The 25,469-nt window shown below is 43.2% G+C and overlaps 1 protein-coding gene across 2 annotated transcripts in view; it reads left to right on the top strand.

Moving 5' to 3' along the window:
* The window catches only part of Acoxl (acyl-CoA oxidase-like), a 305,604-nt gene that overhangs the window by 166,114 nt on the left and 114,021 nt on the right, over positions 1-25,469 (top strand). For both annotated transcript variants that reach the window (NM_001106508.2, NM_001415677.1), the window contains 1 exon segment: positions 15,446-15,535. In NM_001106508.2, the coding sequence (NP_001099978.1) occupies positions 15,446-15,535 (90 nt within the window).

Below are 25,469 nucleotides of genomic sequence, written 5' to 3' on the forward strand. Positions count from 1 at the left end.
ACCTTATTCCAAGATGAGAGGAATCAACTCTTGCTTTTTTTTAAGGAGATTTATTCATTTATTATATATAAGTACACTGTAGCTGTCTTCAGATACACCGGAAGAGGGCATTGGATTTCATTACAGATGGTTGTGAGCCACCATGTGGTCGCTGGGATTTGAACTCAGGACCTCTGGAAGAGCAGTCAGTGCTCTTAACCACTGAGCCATCTCTCCAGCCCAACTCTTGCTTTTCAAAAGAAGTTTTAATTTTTAAGTGAAGTTGCTAATAATATATGTGTGCATATACCATGTTAGTGCAGGCACAAGCACCATGTGTGGAGGCCTAAGGACAACACTCTGGAGTCAGTTCTGCCCTTTCACTCTGAGGTCTGGGGACCCCAGGCTCTTCTGTCTGCTGAGCCATCTCACTGGCCCAAGTTTTCATTTTTGCCTGCTTTAAGTTTTCTGAGCCCCTAAAAGGTCAAGTACCTGAGGTTGTGTAGGTATCCAAGGTGCAGGGACTTAGTTGTTCTGTGACTTAGTTATGGCTGGAACAATAAGGTGTAAGAAGCCATTTCCTCAGATCTAGTGAAAGGAGGCAGGCGTTTTAAACGAGACTTTCACCTCAAACCAGGCATGGTGATATACACCTGTAATCCTGGTTCAAGGAGCAGAGGCAGGAAGATCCACGAGTTCAAGACTAGTATCCTGGGCTATACAGTGAACCTGCCTTGTGTGTGCGTGTGTGTCTGTGTGTGCTTATATGTTTGTGTATGTGTATGTATATGTTTGTGTATGTGTTTGTGCATGCTTGTGTATATGTGTACGTGTTTGTATATGTATGTTTGTGTACATGTATGTGTTTGTGTACACATATGTGTTTGTGTACACATGTGTATTTATATATATGTTTGTGTGTGTTTTTGTATATGTATATGTTTGTGTGTGTTTGTGTATATGTATATGTTTGTGTGTGTTTGTGTATATGTATATGTTTGTGTTTGTGTATATGTAGGTGTATGTATATAACAGAGTGGCTCATAGGTGGGGACAATTTCTTAGGCTGGGCCCTTGCATTTGGGCATTTGAGTTCCCAGGGAGGAGGGCTCCATGTAGGGGAGGGCTCAGTAGAATAAAATGAACAAGATAAATAAACACATAAGTTAGTGTGTTTTTAAATTTAAAAATAGATATGAGACCTTCCAAACCCAAGGGTCTTGTCCCTGATTTAGGATTTTGCCTGTTTGAGTGTGTGTGTAGTGAGGCCACGGAACTTTGGGCCTTGGCCCCTCCTGGGTCTTGTATTAATTAGTGTTTCATACTTCATTCCTATTTAGCATATTACGTGTTTATAAAACAAGCCCGTTTGTATTTTGTTGTGACTTTGAAGTCACTGAGGAGAAATATCATCCCTCTATGTGACAGTCTCTGTGTTACCTCTGCAACAGCCTTGTGTTACTGGGTCCCATCTTGTTAGGCAAATTAGAGTGTGCTGTAACAGGCAGTAAAACTGACCCTTGTCACTGATAAAGGAAAGAGAAATTACTACAGTGATCCAAGGATAATTAATCTCATTGGCAACATGCCTCTAAAAATCTCAGCCCAAACTTCTTAGGGAAGAAAGTAAGTTGATTATAAATGTCATACAGAGTGGAGAGCATCCAGACCCATGGTGAACAAAGGACGAATCTGGCATGGAAACTCAGCTGCCTGGCCAGACTTAGAATCTGTTGTGTGGCTGTCTTTCTCATTCCTTTTCCTTTTGTGAGATAACTCTCTAAAAGGACACACACACACACACACACACACACACACACACACACACACCCCAAGGCGGAACCAAATGGGGTGGAGCTTCGTGAGTTGACTTCTGAGTGGTGATCATATAAGCTTAACTCCTAATGGGTGAAAGTGAAAGAGGCTCATTACCAGCTTGCTCAAGCCAGAAGGAAGAATACATCTTAGGAGGGGAGGGGAGAAGAAAGCAGAAGCAGAGAAGGCGAATAGGAGAGCGTGGGGGAGGTGGGGGAGGGAGGGCAGAAACCCCAGTCCCACAAGGAGAGCCAGGAAGGATTGAGGGGTCCACACATACATAATTGGTTTATAGTTTTCCGGCTTTTTGTAGGATTATCACCTGTGAGAAATAACTTTGTTTCTTCCTTTCCGATTTTTTGCTTTTATTTCTTTGTCTCTTACCATGGAAGTGGTAAGGATTTCCTGTGTGATAGTTGAAGGTTAAGTACCCACATTCATGTTTTATTCTTGACTTTAACGAGGGTGTGCTTAATGCACTGGTGTAGGGATTTTGCACAGACTGACTATTCTGTTAAGAGAGGCCTGTGTTATGACTTGAGTATGGAATGTTCCCTATAGGTTCATCTGCTTGCACATTTGCTCTCTAGCTGTTGTCGGTGCTCTTTGGGAAGATATGGACCTGTATGGCCTCCTTGCTATTCTTGCGGCTCCCTACGAGTTGATGTAATGTGTGCAGGCCGCTTCCTGCACCCGCCACCATGTGTTCCCCACCAGGAAGGGCTCTATCCCTCTGGAGCTGAAAGCAGAAATAATCCTTTCTCCCGTAAGTTGCTTTTTGTTAGGGCATTTTATCACAGCATAGGAAATAAACTCATATAATCTGTTTTCCTCCTGATTTATGCATATATATATATGGGTTTGCATTATAGGTTACTTTTAAAATCTGGGCTTAGGAATTATTTATCTGCGTTTTTTTTTTTTTTTGTGGTGATAATATTTTTTTCTCCTTGGAATAGGTAACATGGTAGATTATATGAGTAGAGTTTCATAATATCGCCAAACCTCGAGCTTGTGGCTGTAAAACAGCTTAGCTGTCCTGCTCACGGGTAGCGAGTGTGTAGTAAGTATGCTGTTGACTTGGTAATACTTGCTCAGGGTTTTCCACCTGAAACTGTGAGTGAGGCAAGCTTGTGTTTGTTCTTCTTCCTGGCACTACTCTTATCTCGATTGGACGAGACAAATCAGTAAGTTTGGGGTCAGGTGAGAGACCCTGCCTCAAGATAGAAGGTTAAGAGAAACTGAGGAAGACACCTGATGTCATCCTTGGACCATACACACACACACACACACACACACACACACACACACACACACACACACACACACGGACTCATGTACACATTCCTTTCCCTAAAACATGCACTAACATACATGTGCACAAACATGTACACTTGGAAAAATATCATATCACCCTCGCTGATTTACTTCTAAGTGTTGCTCTTTTTCTCCTGTTATCTGGAAAACTTTGCATAGCATTGACTCGAGTGACCTGTCCCTTGACTATCTGGCACAGCAGCTAAGGTTGTATGGTTAGCCCTTGTGGTTTCTTTCTAAGAACACGGCTTTACCTCTTCGGTGGCTATAAGCTACTTTCCTTTGGGGGGTCTGTTTTGGTAATTTCTGATTTTTTCTAATTTTTCCATCTCTTTTTAGTGTTACATTTTTCCTGGCAGAACATTCATACCCCGCTTCTCCTTTTAAATCCTGATGTGTCTGTAATTATGAGCCTCTGTCTCTCCTATTGACATGTGTTCTTCTCATCTATCTGACCTCTGAATTTACCTTGCATTTATTGTTTAGGTCATAATCTTCTCTCCGTTCTCTTCATTGCATCTGGTTTTCCAGTTCTGTAGATTTTTTATTTTTTCCTTCCATCTTCTTGGAGTTTACTTTCCTACTTACCGTATCTTTCTAAAACTTTTTGTAATTACGTTTTTTGCATATATATGTATGCTATGCATAGGCATGTCACATGTGTTCTCAAGTGTGTGGGTGCACATGTGCACATGCATGTGGTGGCTCAAGACTGATTGCTGTCCACCTTATTCACTGAGGAAGGCTCTCTTGCTAAACCCAGGGCTCACTGTTTCAGTTAGTCTGGCTAGGCAGTTTCCTTGGGGGTTCCTTGCCTCTTTGGGATTCCAAGAACCCACATAAACGCATGCCAGCTCACCTGTAATCCAAGATTTGGATTACAGCCAGTTGGTTACAGGTGAGCTGGTATGCAGGGTGGCTCTGGGGACCCGAATCCTGGTTCCCGTCACCCAGTGAGTCACTTTCACAATCCTCTTCTAATGTCTTCCTTTAAGGGTTATTAATTTCCTTAATGTCTCTCTTATTATAAACATTTAATGCTACAACTCCCCTCTGAAATACTGCTTTGACATTATTAATTGTGGTGTTATGCAGAAAACTGTATTAATTCTAAATATATTTTAACCTCCACTATGGCTTACTGACCCATATGTTTCTTGAGTGCTTTTTAATTTCCTGATGGCTGATACTTAAAGATGGTAAGAAATGTTTGACTGTTATTAAATCTTTAATTTGTGTTAGGAGCCATCTATGCACTTGGCATTCCTTACATTCATTCTGACAACAGCCATACAAGGTAGAGCTAGTATGACCCCGGTATTGTGTATGTGAAACATGGGGCCCAGGGCATTTCAGCCATTTTCCCAATACCACAGAGGGGCTAAGTAGACGGGTCTTAGGTTTAGACCTAGATCATTCAGCTCAGGACAACCACTGCATAAACAGCTATTGTCTCAGTTACTCTTCTTGCTGATATAATAATTATTCTTAATATTCCACCACAGTGAGAGAACGCAGCCAGTATATCACAGACTTTCAAAAATTTGTCATGACTCACACTGTGTCGTCAAGTGTGGTCCATTTCCAGGTCCATCTCAAAGGCGTGTATACTAGTATCTGATGCAGTCTCCAAGGTGATCAATAGCCCAAGCTTGTTGGCTAATGACTTCTGTAACTGTGTTGACCTCAGGTTTAGATCACATTGAAGTTATATTATTAGATGATCACACAGTTAGGCTTGCCTTATCTTCCTGGTGAGTTAAGTCTTTGATTTGTAGATAGTGCCTCCCTTCATCCCTAACGTGCCTTAAGGTAGGTGTGCCGTTCAGGCCCTAGAGCTGTGGTTTGGAATTTCAGAGAACATACGCCACTCTACCCACTGCTGGAGTGTAACTAACAAGTCCTCCATGGTCTTGGGTGGGCACGGATGGGGGGAGTTTATCATCATATATGGTAGTCCTCAGAAGGCTAGCTCATTCCAGCCTGCTGCCTGGCCTCAGCACCAGCTGCCCTCTCTGAAGTCAGGCCTGCCCTCTGTTTATTCTCAGTATTGCTGACCACATGATTTGTCCCTTTTGAAGACATTTCTCAATCATATTTGTGATGGTTTCTACTAGTACAATCTTGACAACAGTGTCTGTGCATTGGCAGAGATGAGTATCCCAAGCAAATCTGCCTTCCTCCCCATCCCTGGCTTCTTTTTCTTAAGTCACCATGTATTCCCAGTGACTCAGTCCAAAGGGTGCTTAACTACTCCAGCCCATAGTAGTATTTTTGATGACAGAGTTTCTTCCTGAGTATCCCTTTCTCTCTGCATTCTATACTTCTCTCTGTTCTGTTTTCTCCTCTGCCAGTCTCCTCTCTAACCTCTTGAGGTTGCTTGGAGTCTTCCTTTCCTCCGTCCCCTTAGATTCCACTTCCTTGTGGAGTTTTAAATACTTCCCTGGGGTGAGGACTGTTTCCATGCCAGACTCTAGATCCCCTGTGTCCCACGGCCATTGAGACCAGACCACTGCAAAGTCACGCTGACTCTCACATTAACACGTGTGTTTCTCTGTGGGCCTCCCTTCCCTGATTGGTCATTGTGCACTGGTAGTCTCAGGGTGCAGGGGAGTAGGGAGACTTTCGGAGGACAACTTGTCTATTGAATGAAAGATTGGAATTAGCTTATAGCTGATGGGGAAGGGGGAAGGAAAGACAAGGGAGAAAGTTCTGCAGTGGGAGCAGGGGGCTTCCAAGCATATCAACTACATTAGCAGACTGCCAGTCACGAAATTCCAAGGAACAGTTCTCTGGTGAAGAAACAGAAGCTTAACTGGCTTTATCATGGCATGACCTTTGTCTCTATGGAGTTGAGTAGGCCAAAGCCTAGTTTGGGTAGGGAGTGGCTTCTCCTGCTGTGCTCTCTGAGCGATTTCTTGGATATGGACAACACTCTACTGTCTCTTATCTGGCTTGGGAACCCACTCCTTTCTCCTGCCACCCTTCCCAGGAAAACCCACTGAGGACTTGCAAAGAAGCAGCGTCCCTCTACACCTGCCCATCTTACCCCGGTCCTCCACAGTACCTTTCTGTTCCTGCTGGGCCTCCTGTCTACACCTCCACCTGGTCCAAGTCTCTCCTTTCCTCTTGCTTCCTGTGTCTGTATTCCACTCAATAGCCGAAGTCATCTTTCAGGATGAAATCAAGTGATCTTGTTCTAAACCTTAGCAATGTATTCTTTAACTTTACTTTGCTCCTAAGCAATCAGAAAGGAGGTGGCTCCTGAGCCCCTGACTGACTTGATCCTGGTCTGCCTTCTGAACCTTAACTGTAAGCCACTCTCCATATGCTTTGTGTGATCTCAGGTTCTCTCTCTCTCTCTCTCTCTCTCTCTCTCTCTCTCTCTCTCTCTCTCCCCCTCTGACTGTATATCTTCTAGTTCTAGATTGGTGAATTCATTCCCGTAAGGTTCCAAGTTAAACAAGAAACCCCCTCTTAAAAAAACAAAACAATCGGGGTTGGGGATTTAGCTCAGTGGTAGAGCGCTTGCCTACCAAGCACAAGGCCCTGGGTTCAGTCCCCAGCTCCGAAAAAAAGAAAAAGAAAAAAAAAAAAAACAAACAAAACAATCAACAGCAACAACAAAAAGTAGGCCTTGTAGTGTTGCTTAGGTTGGTCTTGAATTCCTAGGCTCAAGTTATCCTCCCACTTCTCTCTCTTTAGTTCAGACTCTAGGCACGCGCCTATGTGTGTGAGGCCAGAGAACATCCTTGGGTGTTGTTCCTTAGGCACTGTCTACCTTTGTCCTATTAACTAGCATTTCTCACTTGCAAAGTAGGCCAAGGATCCACCTGTCAATGATTTCCTGGTTGGGGAGTACAAACACACCCTGCTATTTTGTTTATTTCTGTGGATTCTGGGAATCTAACTGGGTCCGAATGCAAGTACAGCAATCACTTTACTGACTGAGCTGTCTGTCTCCCCTGTCTCATTACCACAGATTTTTAAGGATCAATTTTATTTTACTGGTCTACGCACTGATTTCTGTCTTTCTTGAGGGCAGGGCCAAGTTTGATTCATTATGGACAGCTTGGTGTCCACAACACAAGGCAGACATTTGAGGACAGGACTCAAGAAGAAATATCCTCTGGCCCTCACCAGTTGCTAAGTTCTGAGAATGCAATACAATAACAAGAGGGCTCAAAACATGGAGGGCAGAGTGGGTCAGCTCATCATCAGCTCTGATAGACCCAGAGCTCTGGATTCGGAAGACTCAGCCCAGATGCGGGCTGCCTCCAGAAGAGTTATGGTCAATCTCCACACTCTTTCTTCTTGCTTGTAAGAGTGAATGATGGGGACATAGAGAAACAATATTAACGCAGTAATAAGACAGCCCCCCCCCCCGACTGGGAGGCTCTATTCCTCTGTGTGTTTCATTGGCCCTCTCTTAATGAATAAGATAAGATTGATTGCATCTGCTTCTTCTTTAAATTAACAAAATTTACCCTCAGTTTGTTTAAAAAGAGGGACAAAAGCCTGTTTCTAATTTGTTCTGATACATTTATTAAATGTAATCATCCAGTAAAAAAAAATTCAGAGATGTTGAGAACAGCAGGAAAATATTAAACTTTCAAAATGCAGAGCTTGAATCATAAAATCTGCTCCATGGGCTCTCTCTGAAATGGGACATAACCCCAGTGGCATTTGCAATTAGCTGCCGAGAGGCTCGATGTGACCCAGAGGGCCAAGAGAGGGTAGCACATCCACCCACCAGGTTCCCTTTTCTCACAGATGAGATTCTGAGCTGTGTTACCCACTGAGGATTCTGTTGGCTTTCGGAGCATGGGTTTAGTCCACATTTCTTCCCTTCATCCGCTGTTGTTTTATTAAGAGTGAAGTCAGCTAATGGAAAATATTACTCACTTTTGGAGGATGACTTTTTCTTTCCCCCACTCCCTTTTTCTTTCCCATTCCCTCTATAAACCCCACCAGGAATATAGAAACAAATGCCTCGCTTGGGATGCCCAAACAGAAGGAAGAAAAATTTTGCTCTATAATAAAGCCCTAAGGTGCTGTTGAATATCCGAGAATAGGAATCCCTCAGACTCCAAAAGATTGATTCATATTCATGCTATTGATGTGTAGATATAAATTACAAGCACTAATATGTATTCGTGAGGTGTGTGTGTGTATGTGTGTGTGTGTGTGTGTGTGTGTGAACACATGGGGTATGTATGATACATCTATAGATGAAAAAGTTCTTCCACAGAATAAACTGAACCAAACAGTACATCAAAAGATCATTCACCGTGACCAAGAGATACTCATTACATCATCACAAGGATGCAAGGCAAGGTGGATGTATGCCAATCAATAAATGTGATATCACATTACCAGAACACACAGCAGCAACGTAGGCCCTTGTCATAGATGCAGAAGACAGTGCTTGTCAAAGTTCATTATCCCTTTAAGATCAAAAATCAACAAATTTAGGCATAGAAGGAAAATTACTTCAACTCAGGGGCAGGCTCGGAGTTAACATGCTGTACAGGGGAGAGTTAAAAAGATTTTCTTCTATCATCTGGAATAAAAGAAGGCAGCCTGTTTTCACCACTTTTAGTCAGCACAGAGAAGAAGACTTAGCTTGAACAATTGAACAGGAAAAAGAAGCAAAGGGCCATGCAGATCAGAAAGAAGGAAGTGAAGTTGATCCTGTTTGCTGGTGGCAAGCTTATGTTTAAAAAAAAACTGCAATGGAGTGCTTAATAAATATTTCACAGAGTTGCAAATGAATTTAATAGAGCCCCAGGACATAAAATCAATACAAAATTAGCAGCGTTTCTACAAATCGGTGCAAAACTATCTGAATAATAAAAAAACCCAATCTCAGATATAATAGCTGCCAAAAATGACTAGGAATACATTTAAGGAAAGTGGTAAAAACCTCCGAAACAAAGCAAAACCACAGCGCAATGGTGAAAGCAATCGACAACGACAGAGAACTGGAAATGAAGCCCATGCTCTTGAATTGGAATAATTAATATCATTAGTACTATTAAAATGTCCATAGGACCCAGAGTGTGAGGCCCAAATGTTAATTCTGTTCTTCACAGAAATGCAATGAACACTACCAAAATTCAGATGGCATAAAAAAAAAGAGAAGATCTGAATAGTCAAAGCAACCTTGGGCAAAATTACTAAACAGCTCAATGAGCTCCCCTGTGTGACTCTAAATCCATAGTAACCAAACAGCAAGATTCTCACATCAAACTAGACAGAGACACCAGAACAGAGTGGAGAGCCCAGAAAGAGACTTATGTGCTTACATCCAAGTGATTTGTGACAAACGTGTGAAGGACGCATGGAAGAGAGGGTAGCTTCTTCAGCCAAGGGAAACAGGACACACACACACACACACACACACACACACACACACACACACACACACACACACGAATTAGATCCTCATCTAATTAAAAGCTTATTTCAAAATTGATAGAGAGCTTAAAAGTGAGACCCCAAACAATAAAACCATATAGAAGAAAACACAAGACATTCATCTAAGCAAGGATGTCTCAGATAACACTCCCAACCATGACTGATCATGTCAAATTAGGGCAGTGGAAGCAAGAGAGATAACCCATGGAGTGGGGGAAATACTTAAGAATTACATTTTCACAAGGAGAAAAGATGCCTAGCGCTTGGCTGAATAGCAATAAATACATAAAAAGGAGCCCTAATTAAACATAGCAAACGAAAGGTGGAAGGTGGCTCAGTGGATAAAGTACTTGGCACACAAGCAAGAAGCCTGGAGTTGGCATCCTCGAAACTCATTTGAAAGCCAGGCAGTTGCCCCGGCCACCTATAATCCCAGGGCCCAGGAGGCAGGAACTGCAGAATTGCTGCAACAAACTGGCAGCTAGATGCTGTTGTTTAAGCGATAACTGTCCTCACAGGCTTATACATGAGAACACTTGGTCCTGATTGGCAGCACTGTTTGGAGAGATTATAGAACCATTATATCCTAAAGTTTAGGAGGTGATGGTCACTGGGAATGGGCTTTGAAGAATGGCCATAATAAAAATGATGGAAGATAACAAGTGTTGGCTAGGATGTGGGGAAGGGGCGACCCTTGTATGCTTTTGCTAGGAAAGTAAGTGAATGAGTACAGTCTCTATGGAAAACAATTTAGAGGTTCCTCACAAAGCTAAAAATAGTATCATAATATCACCTAGAAATGCCACTACTGTGCATGAGCCCAAAATAAATTAAACCACTATATTGAAGGTATGTCTGCCCTCCATGTTCATTGTGCTATTTGTAACAGTTAAGGTATACAGTCAATCCATGTATTAATCAATGAATGAAGTATGTTTGTATGTCTGTGTGCATATATAATTTTACACATAAACCATTTAGTCTTAGATATTCTATTGTGACAGAAAATGGACCAAGAGATGCTCTAGGATCACATCTAATGATGATGTCATTTTTTAAATAATTATTTATAATCTTATATTTCTTATAATGGACACACTTCAAAGCCCACCTCCAGTGACCACCTCACCTCCTATACTTTAGGACCTAAATGTTCGTCTATAATCTTCCTCAAAATGTCACCAACTGGGATCAAGTATTCCTATACATAAGCCCACAGGGGAAATTTATCATGTAAACATTTATCTTTGTATGCACATATGTGTACACACACACACACACACACACACATACTGAATTTTCTTTGTGTATGTGTGTGGCCATAAAATGAATGAAATCCTGATCTTTTATGTAGATAAACCTGTAGGACATCTTGTTAAGTAGAATGATCCAGGTAGGGCTGGAAAAATGGCTCAGTGGTTAGGAGCACTGACTGCTCTTCCAGAGGTCCTGAGTTCAAATCCCAGGAACCACATAGTGATTCACAACCATCTGTAATGAGATCTGATGCCCTCTTCTGATGTGTCTGAAGACAGCAACAGTACTTATATATAACAAATAAATAAATCTTAAAAAAAAAAAGAATGATCCAGGTACAGAAAGATAAATACTGCATGATGTGACTCATGTAAAAACTAAAAAGTTTGTGTCATGGGAGTGGAAGGTAGAATGGTACCAGCTGGAGCCTGGGGGTAGTTAATGGGAATGTGGTAGCGAGACATTGTTGGGAAACCCTGCTGTTAGGTCACAGTATACCATGACTGGACAGTCCCCTGAGCTCCACCCAAAATGAAAATGGAGGTCTCCCTTTCCCAGATGGAATTCCTCTTCCCTGCCTGACCTTATCTGGGGAGCCCAACCCCCACATCCTCTGCCTTAGGAATGTCACATAGTCTTTGGTAAAATTACAGGCTCAACATATTCTCTCCCGTTGCAGTAAATATTAAAAATGCGGTAACCTTTTATCCCAAGCTAGTGCCGGCACCGTGGTGCCACATGGCACTGCAGGGTGTTTTTACCTCAGTAGCTCCATGCTGCTCCCAAGTACTCTCAGACCCAGGCGGTCCACGAGCCGTTCCAGCGTGGCACCTCACCACACTGGTCCCTGGAGTTAGTTCCAGCACCGGAGGGCCATATGAAACTCACCATAATTTATCTCTGGTTAGCATCTCTCCTGGTGGCTCTCTACTAGCCTCGAACTCTCTGGTTCCAGCTACCCAGTAAAATCAGGGCTCTAGAAGTCCAGCCTGGGCTGGCCTATGACAGCTCTCTGCCATGGACTCTGTCCACACTCCCAGCGACCGCCCCCTGGTAATTAAAGTATAAACTCCCAACTACTCGGTGAAATCACTCAATAAACTGTAACTTAACAATCAGATTTATATATTAAATTCTCAATCCACACAATAAACTCACAACCAAATGATAAAGACATAAACTGCCTACCTAGATAAGATAAATTGACCTACAGAAATCCATCCTTTAAGAAATATTCATAACAACCTGTATCTATGTAGAGATGCATGGTGATGGGTCGTTTACATCTGCCTCCATGTTGCCTCTCTCTCTTTCTCCTTTTCCCTTCTCTTTCTTAAACCTCTATTCCCACCTCCCTTCCTTCTTGGCCAATGACAGGCCTTGTTTTATCTTGTATCTGCCGTCGCTTGTATAATGACATCAACCTACACTTCCCCCCAGAACCTGTCTGGCAAGCACCTGGAATGTCTCTTCATGGAAATGAGGATGTCTTAGTTAGGGTTTTACTGAGGAGAAAAGACACCATGACCAAGGCAACTCTTCTAAAGGACAACATTTCCTTGGGGCTGGCTTACAGTTTCTGAGATTCAGTCTATTATCATCAAGGTGGGAGCATGGCAGTGTGCAGGCAGGCATGGTGCAGGAGAAGCTGAGAATTCTACTTCTTCATCTGAAGGCTGCTAGGAGAAGACTGACTTCCAGGCTGCTAGGATGAAGATCTTAAAGCCCACACCCACAGTGGCACACCTACTCCAAGGCTACACCTACTCCAACAAGACCACACCTCCAAATAGTGCCACTCCCTGGGCCAAGCATATTCAAAACACCACAGAGGGGTTCCCAGGACCTTAGGCCTCAGCCAGTACACACTCACCCTGAAAATCCCTCCCCTCTCTCCAAGGTTTATATAGCCCTTGTTCACCTCAAGTAAAATATATATCAAGCAAGCCCTTTCACTAATACTGTCTAAAGAGTTATAACACTGAAATCCTCGTAGAAGCCCCTCACCCCAGCCAAGCCCACAGATCAGGCACCTGTTGACCCACTGGACAACAACACTGGTCAAAGGTATAGAGCTTAGTTAATAATGATATATTGTATTCTTCAAAAACATAAAGAGTATGGGTGTTATGTGGTTTTTAACCCAAATGTAATAACCACGTGAGGTGGTGTGTTGGTTAATTAGCACTGTTGTTTCACTGTGTATGTACTTGAGAATATGTTGTACGTGATAAAAATCATATGCTATCTGCCAATTTTAGAAGTGTGTTTAAGGGGCTGGAGGGATGGTTTAGTGGTTAAGCGTATTTGCTGCTCTTGTAGAGGACTGGAATTTCCTTCTCAGCACTCACATGGTGGCTTATAACTGCCTGTCACTTCAGTTCAAGGGGATCCAATGCCCTCTTCTGGCTTCCCTGGGTACCAGGCATGCCCACGGTGCACATGTGGACATTCATATAGGTAAAATTAAAAAAATGAATTTTTAAGAAATAAAGGATGAAGAGGCACTGAGGGCAGGGAGCTGTTGTTTGCTTGGTTAATGTCTTTACGGCCGGGGTGGTGGTGCAGTAGTTCAGCACTGTTCTTGTAAAGGGTACAGCTCGGTTCTGAGCACCCATGTTGAGTACCTCACAACTGCCTGCAACTGCAGCTCCGTGGGATTCAATCTCCTCTTCTGGCTTCTGTGGGCACCTGCTGTGCTGTACACACACACACACACACACACACACACACACACACACACACACACACACACTTTTAAAAGGAAGGAAATTGAAATAAGAAAAGCGAAAAAAGGAAGTAAAAAAGGAAAGGGGGAAATCGGATAAGAGAGGTGAGAAAAGGAGAAAAACAGGAAACAAGACACTTGATGTAAATGGAAAGAGGAAATCATAGAGGGTGCGTGTGCTGGGGCATTGTCAAGTAAATGAACAGAGAGGGAATCCAACAAGTGGGGACTCTGACTTATACAAACCGGTGAAACTACATAAAGGAAGTGAGAAATGTAAAGCATCTGGGGGTGGAAAGGAATCCGGACGTGAGACATGGGAAAAGGGAAGTGAGACCTGAGATATAAGAAAGGGCGTGAAATCCTGCGGGTAGGGCGGGTAGGAAAAGGGAAGTGAGAACTGAGAAATAAGAAAGGGGGTGGAGGGAACAGTACAGTGGCTACGGCAGGCACACAGCAGATACAGAGGGTAGAGCGGGTGGAAAAAGGGAAGTGAGAAATAGAAAGCCTACTGGGGTGGCCCGGAACCCAGGTGTGGGCCATGGGAAAAGGGAAGTGAGAACTGAGAACGACAAAGGGGGAAATTTGGTACATGGGTTAGGGTAGGTGCCGCGGGTGGGAAGAAGGAAGTAAGAAATAGAAAGCCTACAGGTGTGGGCCATGGGAAAAGGGAAGTGAGAACTGAGAATGACAAAGGGGGAAATTTGGTACATGGGTTAGGGTAGGTGCCGCGGGTGGGAAGAAGGACGTAAGAAATAGAAAGCCTACAGGTGTGGGCCATGGGAAAAGGGAAGTGAGAACTGAGAACGACAAAGGGGGAAATTTGGTACATGGGTTAGGGTAGGTGCTGCGGGTGGGAAGAGGGAAGTGAGAAATAGAAAGCCTACTGGGGTGGCAGGTGTGAACCATGGGAAAAGGGAAGTGAGAACTGAGAACGAGAAACGGGGAATCCTGTATGATGGGTACGGCCGTTACTGCGGGTGGGAAAGAGGAAGTGACAATGTAAGCTATTTAAGAAGGGGGAGTCTGGATAAACCAGAAATCGGAAACTTAAAAAAATGGGGAAATCAGATAAGGAAGTGAGAAGTGTGAGAAGGAAAACAAACCAGATGAGAAAGAGAAGCAGATCAGAGGAGAGAGAGAGAGAGAGAGAGAGAGAGAGAGAGAGAGAGAGAGAGAGAGAGGGGGGCCTTGCCACGGGGAAAGCTCCTAGGCCAGTGATAAGACACTCTCTCCTCTCATTTGCCTGGACCCGAACCTATGTTCTCCTGAGGGGCCGATTCTTTATGGGAGGAGTCAGACAGCGCTTGGGTAACTGCATAGCTACCTTAGAAATAGGATTTCAAGATGTGAAAAGGAGGAAGAGGAAGAGAAGGAAGAGGAAGAGGAAGAGGAGGGAGGAGAGGAGGGAAAGGAAGAGAAGGAAGGGGGTGGGGAAGACAGGAGGAGGAAGCTAGTTAATGTGTGAGTTTACAAGAGTATTATTAATAATACTCATAATGTCAATGTGAGATTTTTAACTTGACTTCCATTAATCCTCAGTGCTTAGAAGGATTATTTCAGGGAGGAGGGAGGCATTGTTCTCTAGGACGCAATACGAATAAGCCACTAGTAGAATTCAGAAGAGTTTGAAAACAGAATATTGGTATAATTAGTTGAAATCTTTTGGTTAAATATGAAATGACCATTTGTAAGTGTTTTACCAACAATGAAGACAATACCCAAAATTGTATTTGTGACCTCAAAGCTAACTAATGTGATAGATACATAGAATCTATTCTGAGTAAGATATACATGGTTATTTTTTTTCTCCTTACCAATCTGTGCTTTTAATTTTAAGGAAACTAATTTCCCCATGTAATGACATCATTGCAAACTAAAACATTTCTTCTTCTTCTTCCTCCCCCTTCTTCTCTTCCCCTATAACAGGGTTACATGATGGAAAACCGACTCTCAGGCCTGAAATGTGACACAGATGTGTTTGTAACCTTTGAAGGTGACAATGTGGTCATGCTTCAGGTAAGGGTTAGGACACAGTTATTCATTTTAAACAGCATGCTTTTCAAGATCAAGAGCTATCAAAAAAAATCCAAAGTGTTTTGTACATTTTTATCTTTATCTGATACCTTCATTTAATTGGCAGGTGTTTTCCTGTCAGGCAGTTGAACAGGGGATTGGGGTATTTGTCGTTTAGGTCATCTTTGATGTTGAAATATGTCTTTGTAGTTTCAGAAAACCGCTTGCATGTACTAAGTCAGATTTTTATACTAGCAAGGCTATTCCAATAGAGTATGCAGGCTCTGAAGATAAACCATGAAAAGCAGAATGCTAAATTCAAAGGTATGGGATGGTCAGCCCTACTAGTCAGCACAGACATGCATATTAGGGCAAACTGGGACACTGTTCTCCTTTCTCTATGAAGTCAGCCGTGTCTGAAAGCATGCTGAGGTCTCACTGTTGGCTGAGGTAGAAGAGGGTTTACATGTTGCTCTGGGACTATATGTAATTCTACCCCAGGACTCTGCCCCAGTAATCATAAATATGGAATTAAAAAAAACTGAAGCAACACATTCTCACCACTACATAATTTATTATAGCAATAAATATCAATAGCAAAATGATTATGTAAATTGTACTCTGACCACTCAGTGGGGAATTATATATCACCTTTAAAATTGTACCTGCAAGCAGTTCTGCCTCTAACAGAAATGTAAAACTTATGGAAAGTAAAATGATATAAAATAGCACATAAGATATGATTGTTGTGTTTTTAAGAGAATAACAGAGGCTGGACGACTCAGAGCAGAGAGTGCTTGCCATACAATCTTGGTCACTCAGGTTCGGAGTCCCAGAAACCATGTAAAAAGCTGGGCAGTTGTGACAGCTGCCTGTAATCCCAGCACATAGGAGACAGAGATCCGGCCGCCATGGGATGAGCAGGCAGCTAAACTAGACAAAAGGGAGAGCTCTGGGTTCAGTGAAAGAACCTGCCTCATTATAGACATTGGAATGCAATAATAAAGACACCTGACGTCAACCTCAGGCTCCACATGCACATGTGTATTTCCACATACAGACTTCTGCAACAGGCAAAAGGAACAAAAACAACAGACAAATAGTGGGGCTTGTGGTATGTCAATGGAATAGCCACCTCTTCTCTGGTTCTCTCTCTTAATAATTCCACATCCTGGACAATACCTGACCAACAAACAGGGTGGGACTGAAAGGGATAATAAAGATAGTAGCCTCCTAGGGACCTTAGAACTTGAGAAATGGAAAGGCAGTTACTTGTTCAGGTTTCTATGAAGCATGGTCTAAATACATTCCAAAATGAAGGCTGCTACCATAGCTGAAGAACCAGGAATGCAGTGGCCTAACAGTGGAAAAAACTTGACAATGTCTATTTTGCAGCTAGACACAGGGAAATGAGACCCTAACTATAAGTTAGGGTTTTACTGCTGTGAATAGACACCATGACCAAGGCAACTCTTATAAGGACAACATTTAATTGGGGCTGGCTTACAGGTTCAAAAGTTCAATACATTATCATCATTTGGGAGCATGGCAGCATCCAGACAGGCATGGCACTGGAGGAGCTGAGAGTTCTACATCTTGATCCAAAGATCTTGAAGCCAGGAGCAGACTGTCCTCAGGCAGCTAAGAGGAGAGTCTCAAAACCAACTCCCACAGTGACACACCTCCTCCAACAAGGCCACACCTCCTAACAATGCCACTCCCTGGGCCAAGCATATACAAACCACCACATTCCACTCCCAGGCTCCCATAGGCTTGTTGAAACACACATGAGTCTATGGATGACACACCTAGGCATAGCTTACTGCAACAATACATTTCTACAGCAGTCTCAACAAATGTCAAAAGTCCAAAGTTCAAAGTCTCTTCTGAAATTCATGCAATCCCCAAACTGTAATCTCTTAAGAAATCAAAATAACAAAGCAGATCACATACTTCCAACATCACAGGATATACATTACCATTCCAAAATGACATAATGACTAAATACTAGACCACAGAAAGACAGAAACCCAGCGGGGAAACTCTAAACTTAAATCTCCATGTCTGAGGTTAAAGCGCTCTTCAAATCTCCAAATCCTTTCAGCTTTGTTGACTGCAACACACTTCTTTCTCTAGGGCTGCTTCTACTCCCTGTTAGTAGCTTTTCTTGGCAGGTATCCCACGGCTCTGGTGTCTCTAACATCTTGGGGTCTCCAAGGCAACTTCAACTTTACAGCTTCTTGTTCCAATATCTAGGATCCACACGTACTCTTCTGGACTTCTCAAAAGGGCTTAGGTTACTTCTCCAGTTCTGCCCTCTGTAGCACTCTAAGCTCAGGTTGATCCACTCCACTGCTGCTGCTGTCCTTGGTGGTCATCCCATGGTGCTGGCATCTCCAGTACACTGGGATCTTCTGTTGCAACTAGGCTTCACCAATAGCATCTCATAGGCTCCCTTCATGGTGCCAAGCCTCAAGGTTCTTTTTGCATGACCCCTTCAGTCCTGGGCTGTCAATTGCAACTGAAGCTTCGTCTTCACCAATGGCCTTCCCTTGCCTCTCCCAGTGTCAAGCCTCAGCTGCTCTCCATGACACCTTCATGCCTTGATAACCAGTACCACCTGGGTGACTCTTACACATTACCAAGTACAGCTGTACCACAAGGTACAACCTTGGCTATCTCTAAAACACAGCTTCTTTGTGCTCTCAAAAAACACTTCCCAGATTTCACCTCAGTGATGCTGGTCGTTTCCTAATCATCACTAATTTCTTAGCTTTAGCTAACCAGCATCAATTGCCCAGCAGTCCCTTCTATTCTTGTCTCTAAAGCCCTAGAGCCACATGGTCAAAACTACCGAGCTCTGCTGCTTACTGGGGCTGGAACATGGCCCCCTTGTTCTTACATTATCATCAACTTTCTATTTTCCAACTCTTTCACTTCCTAAGCTTGGCTGTCCTGGAACTTGCTCTCTAAACTGATCTTGAACTCAGATATGAAGTTCTTCTGAGTCTCCCGAGTTCTAGGATTAAAGGGATGTCCACCCTGCCTGGACCTAAGCTTTTCTCTACCCGGAACTTGCTCTGTCCCAGGCTGGCCTTGAACTCAGAGATCTGCTTGCTTCTGTCTCCTGGGATTAAAGGTGCCTGGGCCCAGGCTTTTCACGGCCACCATTCCTCAAGATTCAGATCAAAAGTCAGTGCCTTCCAGCCTCAAGATCTGGATCACAGGTGTGCCCTCCATTTCTGGATTGTAGTTCATTTCAGATCAAAAGTCCAGACGGAAACAGTAGCCAGGTCATGCTTAGATATGACTACCCCTTCTTCAACTGCAAAAGCATAAGATGAGCTGGGTGAGATCTCGCCCCAAAGTTACCACTCCCTTAATTCCATTTAATATCCTTGAACACAGCATTTAGCTTTTTTCCACTTCCTGGTGCTCCTTTACTCTTTGAACCATAAATTGTATTTTTTTTTGCAGCTTGCCACTTTTCATTAAAATTTTTTTATAAGAATGAACTGTGGTAACCATGTCATAGAATTTATACCAGACTGTTTAGGACTTTGACATTACTTGTCAAAGAAAGTAATCTAAGTCTTTTCACTTTAGCTTCAGGCAGATTCTTCGGACAATGGCAAAAAGTAGCCACATTCTTCACAAAAACAGTCTTTAGGCAACATACTAAAATCTTCTCCCCTGACACCTCTTGAGCTATGTCCCCACAGGTCAAAACACCCCCACAAACACTGTTTTCCATGCTTCAACTAGTATGGTCCATTAAGCCCATTACTTTAGAAAGTTCCACAACCCACATTCCTCCGATCAAAAGCATGGTTAGTCCTATCACAGCAATACCCCAGGCCTTGGTCCCAACTTCTGTTTTAGTTAGGGTTTTGCTGCTGTGAACAGATACCATAACCAAGGCAACTCTTATAAAGGACAACATTTAATTGGGACTGGCTTACAGGTTCAGAGGCTCAGTATGTTATCATCAAGGTGGGAGCATAGCAGTGTTCAGGAAGACATGGTGTAGGAGGAGCTGAGAGTTCTACATCTTGATCCAAAGGAAGCTAGGAGCAGACTGTCCTCAGGCAGCTAAGAGGAAGATCTCAAAGCCCACCTCACAGTGACACACCTCCTCCAAGAAGGCCACACCTCCAAATAGTACCACTCCCTGGCCAAGCATATTCACACCACCACACTGATCCTCCTTCTAACTCCACTCACCAATCATTTCAGGGGGTTCTAACAGGGAGCTGACATATATGTCCCATAGCCCATGGGAGTAGGCAGCATAAAATGTACCTACCCTGTGTCATACAGGAGATTGATCTTCTATATTCTTCCCAATGGAAGCAGAGAATGCTCTAGATCATCGTCCAAGTAGGGTCATTGGAGCCTATTATGTGTGGAGCCTCTATATCTACCAATTGGGTGATGTAAAGTGATGCTCACCCTGGTGCCAGCTGTGGGAATAAGGGCTAGGAGACACCATGGTCATTTCTCAGCTTTCCATCATGATGTCAAAATGCCCAAGAAACATCAGGTAAAGTAGGAAGGGCCTATATTGACTCACAGTCAGAGGTTTTAGTTCATGGACTCTTGTCTTTGTGCAGGGTACAAGATCTAGGCTCCAAGGATCCACTCCCTTCCATTAGATTTCACGTTATCTTCAATAGTCTATCGAATTATAAACCCATCAATGAACCAATCCATTGATTAGTTCAGAGTCCTCATGAACCGATCACTTCCAAAGTCCCTCAAATGGCAAACAAGCACATAACCTCCAATAGTATTTTTAGATTCAAACCACAATTCTCATCCCTCTCAGCCCTCAAAGTGGTTGACGGTGAGTTGAGCCCCAGCACTTGGTCTCAAAAGAGTGAAATGTTGTGAAGCAGTACCCAAGTTTCTCCTTCCCTGGCTTTAGTGAGAAGTGGAGAGCTAAGCCCCTATCTACACCCAGCATCAATAGGGACTCAATGAGGTGGAGAATGGGACAACTTGGCATTCTGTCTCCTCCTTCCCATGCCCAGGCAGTATACATCAGTGGCCCATTTTTGTTAGGACGAATACAGCGGAGAGAGGAACATACTTATCCAGGAATCTTTGGATCTCATTATAACATCCAAGTACCCCAGATACAAATAAGACACTGTCCTATGACAAGCCAGGACAGTGATAAAGGAAATGAGAACTATCAACAGATGATCAAAGAAAAGAATCAGATGCTGAATTTCATGACAAGGATTTAAAAGTAACTACCAGCACGAAAAATGCTTCTGCGATAATTAAACATGTCTTCCAAGCAAAAACAAGGCAAAAAAAATCCCAGCAAAGAAATAAAAAAGATCTAAAGGATTGAATGTTAGTTATAGAACTGAAAATAAGAGTGACTGAAGTAACAAAATTCCAGAATATGGTCTGTATTATAAGAAGACACTGTGGAATCAGTGAACTTGGTGGCTGATCCATAGAACTTAGTTTTTACATTTGAGAGACAATATAGAATACTTGCCTTTATGTGCCCATCTAATTTTAGCAAACAATATAGCCCATTGTTTTAACCAAAGAAATTATTTAATTCTTACATATGGCTAAATACTGTATTATTAGGTACTGTGACATAATTCGATCAAACATCAAATCTCAGAAGAACTTAAAAAATACATAGGACTGAGTGGCAGAAATAACAAAACCCATCAAAACACGTGAGGCACAGTCCCTGGGGCATTTTCTTGAAATGTGCCCAGACCACTGTGGGTGGGGCCACCCCTGAGCAAATGGTCTTGAGTTATATTAAGAAAGAAGGCTGAGGTGCACGGGGCCCCGGGAAAAGGCAGCATAGGCCCTCCTGGTTGCCACCCTCACGGAGAGCTCAAAAGCAGACCCCCACGAGCAACCTGAGCCATGGGACCACATGTAAGACCAACTTTTCTGCTCCAAGCGACCTGCCTGGTGGACTCAGGATGCACAGAGGCAAAATTCCTCTGGGACCAGACACTCCCAGTTTTTAGCTGGAGCCCCAACCTTGCTGATCCCGGCCCACAGCTCACTGCTCCCAAACCCCTTGGGAGGGAGAACTCACTGCCCAGACAGGTGGGCACTCCTGAGACTGCAGAGTGGGAGAGACCACCAACACTGCCTACCCCTGCCCACATCCCTGGCCCAAGAGGAAACTGTATACAGCCTCTGGGAACCGGAAGATAGGGGCACTCGAGCGGCAGATCCCCTGCAGTCCAGAAACTGCCCGGACTTGACGGGACTAGTCAACAGTTCTCTGCACCCAAATCCCGTGGGAGGGAGAGCTAAACCTTCAGAGGGGCAGACAAGTCTGGGAAGCCAGAAGAGACTACACTCTGCCCACATTTCTGACTCCAGAGGAAAACACCTAACGCCATCTGGGACCCTGGTGCAAGGGGGCCCTGGGAAAAGGCTGCACAGGCCCTCCTGGTTACTCAAAAGCAGCCCCCCACAAGCAACTGGAGCCGCAGGACCACAGGTAAGACCAACTTTTCTGCTCCAAGCGACCTGCCTGGTGGACTCAGGACACAGGCCCACAGGAACAGCTGAAGCTTATGCTCTAAGATCAAGAATTGACAAATGGGATCTCATAAAACTGCAAAGCTTCTGTAAGGCAAAGGACACTGTTGTTAGGACAAAACGACAACCAACAGATTGGGAAAAGATCTTTACCAATCCTACAACTGAGAGAGGGCTTATATCCAAAATATACAAAGAACTCAAGAAGTTAGACCACAGGGAGACAAATAACCCTATTAAAAAATGGGGTTCAGAGCTAAACAAATATTTCACAGCTGATGAATGCTGAATGGCTGAAAAACACCTAAAGAAATGTTCAAAATCGCTCTTACCCTCTCTTGCTCTTGCTTCTCTGCTCTCTTCCCCTCTGTCCCCTGTCCCTTCTCTCCCCATCCTTCCCACCTTCCCTCCACGTGCCCATGGCCCGCCTCCTTTGTTTCTCCCTCTACTCTTCTCTCATTAAACCTCTCCACGTGGAAAAAAAAAGAAATGTTCAAAATCTTTAGTCATAAGGGAAATGCAAATCAAAACAACCCTGAGATTTCACCCCACACCAGTGAGAATGGCTAAGATCAAAAACTCAGGTGACAGCAGATGCTGGCGAGGATGTGGAGAAAGAGGAACACTCCTCCATTGTTGGTGGGTTTGCAGACTGGTACAACCATTCTGGAAATCAGTCTGGAGGTTCCTCAGAAAATTGGACATTGAACTACCTGAGGACCCAGCTATACCTCTCTTGGGCATATACCCAAAAGATGCCCCAACATATAACAAAGACACGTGCTCCACTATGTTCATAGCAGCCTTATTTGTAATAGCCAGAAGCTGGAAAGAACCCAGATGCCCTTCAACAGAGGAATGGATACAGAAAATGTGGTACATCTACACAATGGAATATTATTCAGCTATCAAAAACAATGACTATGAAATTCATAGGCAAATGGATGGAACTGGAAAATATCATCCTGAGTGAGGTAACCCAATCACAGAAAAACGCACCTGGTATGCACTCATTGATAAGTGGCTATTAGCCAAATGCTTGAATTACCCTAGAGGCACAGAACACATGAAACTCAAGAAGGATGACCAAAATGAGAATGCTTCACTCCTTCTTTAAAAGGGGAACAAGAATACCCTTGGCAGGGAATAGGGAGGCAAAGTTTAGAACAGAGGCAGAAGGAACACCCATTCAGAGCCTGCCCCACATGTGGCCCATACATATTTAGCCACCCAATTAGATAAGGTGGATGAAGCAAAGAACTGCAGGCTGATAGGAACCGGATGTAGATCTCTCCTGAGAGACACAGCCAGAATACAGCAAATACATAGGCGAATGCCAGCAGCAAACCACTGAACTGAGAACGGGACCCCTGTTGAAGGTATCAGAGAAAGGACTGGAAGAGCTTGAAGGGGTTCAAGACCCCATATGAACAACAATGTCAACCAACCAGAGCTTCCAGGGACTAAGCCACTACCCAAAGACTATACATGGACTGACCCTGGGCTCCAACCTCATAGATAGCAATGAATAGCCTAGTAAGAGCACCAGTGGAAGGGAAAGCCCTTGGTCCTGCCAAGACTGAACCCCCAGTGAATGTGATTGTTGGGGGAAGGGCGGTAATGGGGGGAGGATGGGGAGGGGAACACCCTTAAAGAAGGGGAGGGGAGGGGTTAGGAGGATATTGGCCCGGAAACCCGGAAAGGGGAATAACAATCGAAATGTAAATAAGAAATACTCAAGTTAATAAAGATGGAAAAAAAGAAAAAGAAAAGAAAGAAGGTTGAGCAAGCCAAGAGAAGCAAGCCTTTAGGCAAAATTCCTTCATGGTCTCTGCATCAGTTTCTACCTCTAAGTCCTGCCCTGACTTACTTCCTTTCATGATGGACTATAAGCTTTAAAGAAGAAAAAAAATCAACCCGTTACTCCCCAAATTGCTTTTGCTAATGATGTTTACCATAGCCATAGAAAACAAGCTAAGATAAAAAGCAAAGACAGAAAATCAAAAGGACCCAAGTTGCCAGCACCAGGAATGATGGAAGATGTATCCTCAGAGATTGTGCAGTTACTGAGGGACCAATGAGGAAGAAGCTTTGTGAATCTGACAGCTCAGGAAGAAAGAAACAATTCTTCAAAAGCCACCGACTGTTCAAATTTATCAAACTTATAAAAGAGTACTCCAAGTAGTCCCATAATGTTACAGAAATTAACATTTTAGTGATGATTAAAAACCCCTGAAAAATAATTTGTAGGCCTGAGCTTGGTTAGAAACTCTAATGGCCAATTAAGAATTTTACAAAGTCTCTTCTGGAAAATGAGAGAATTCTTATTTTCACAGCTAACAGACAAATAGTATACAGGAGTCCAAACCGTAGACCAATGCCACTCATCAACTTAGACAGCAAAAATCTCAGCAAAATGTTAATAAATTAAACCCAGCAATGTGTAAAATGAAGTGCATACTGCTAGCTAGTGAGATCCATTCCTGATATGCAAAGATGTTTCAAAACTCAAAAATGAGATCAATGCAATTTTCTTTATCAGTGGATTAAAGGGGAGGTCATATGATCCTATTAGTTTACATAGAAAAAGCAGTTGACAATATACAACTGCCTTTGGTAATAAAACTTTCAGCAAACTGGAAAGGAGGGTGTTGTAAACATAATAAAGAGAATCTATGAATATCATACCAAACACGATTAATGGTGAAATACTGAATGGTGGAAAAATTATGAGATCAAGGCAAAAGGCAAGAATCTTATTTATTCCTGTTACACAGAACATCACTGTGTCATAGGAGACCATAGGCAATGCAATACAGCAAGGAAAATGAAGGCATAGAGGCTTTAAACAGTAGACAAAGCCTGTCTCTGTAGATTGCAGGTTTGTGAACACTGAAAAGGATACAGAAAGTCTACTGTAACTTGCTGCGTCCAGTAAGACCTCAGGACATAGAAAACAACTGCTCTTCTACATACTAGTAATGGACGAGCTAAGAACTCTAACTTAAAACATGGCATTTAGAGGTTTTCAAAGGAAAATGCAGTATCTTGATACACATCTAGCAAAATATCCATCAGGTTTATATGCCCAAAATCACAAGTTTTTCCAAAAGGTACTCAAGAAGACCAAAATAAATATAAATGATAAAAATAGAAGCATTTGAAAGAAAATTAATGGCTAGAAATGTAGCTTATTAGTTAGAGTTTTCACCTGGTATGCCTGAAGCTCTAGATTTAATCCTGACCTGGGCACGGTGTGTACACCTGGAATCTCATGGGCATGGGCACAGTGTGTAAACCTCACAGGCATGGGCACAGTGTGAGCACATGGAATCTCATGGGCATGGGCACGGTGTGTACACCTCACAGGCACGGGCATGGTGTGTACACCTGGAAT

The sequence above is a fragment of the Rattus norvegicus genome, chromosome 3 (genome assembly GCF_021556685.1).
Source record: "Rattus norvegicus strain SHRSP/BbbUtx chromosome 3, alternate assembly SHRSP_T2T, whole genome shotgun sequence".
Lineage (NCBI taxonomy): Eukaryota > Metazoa > Chordata > Mammalia > Rodentia > Muridae > Rattus > Rattus norvegicus.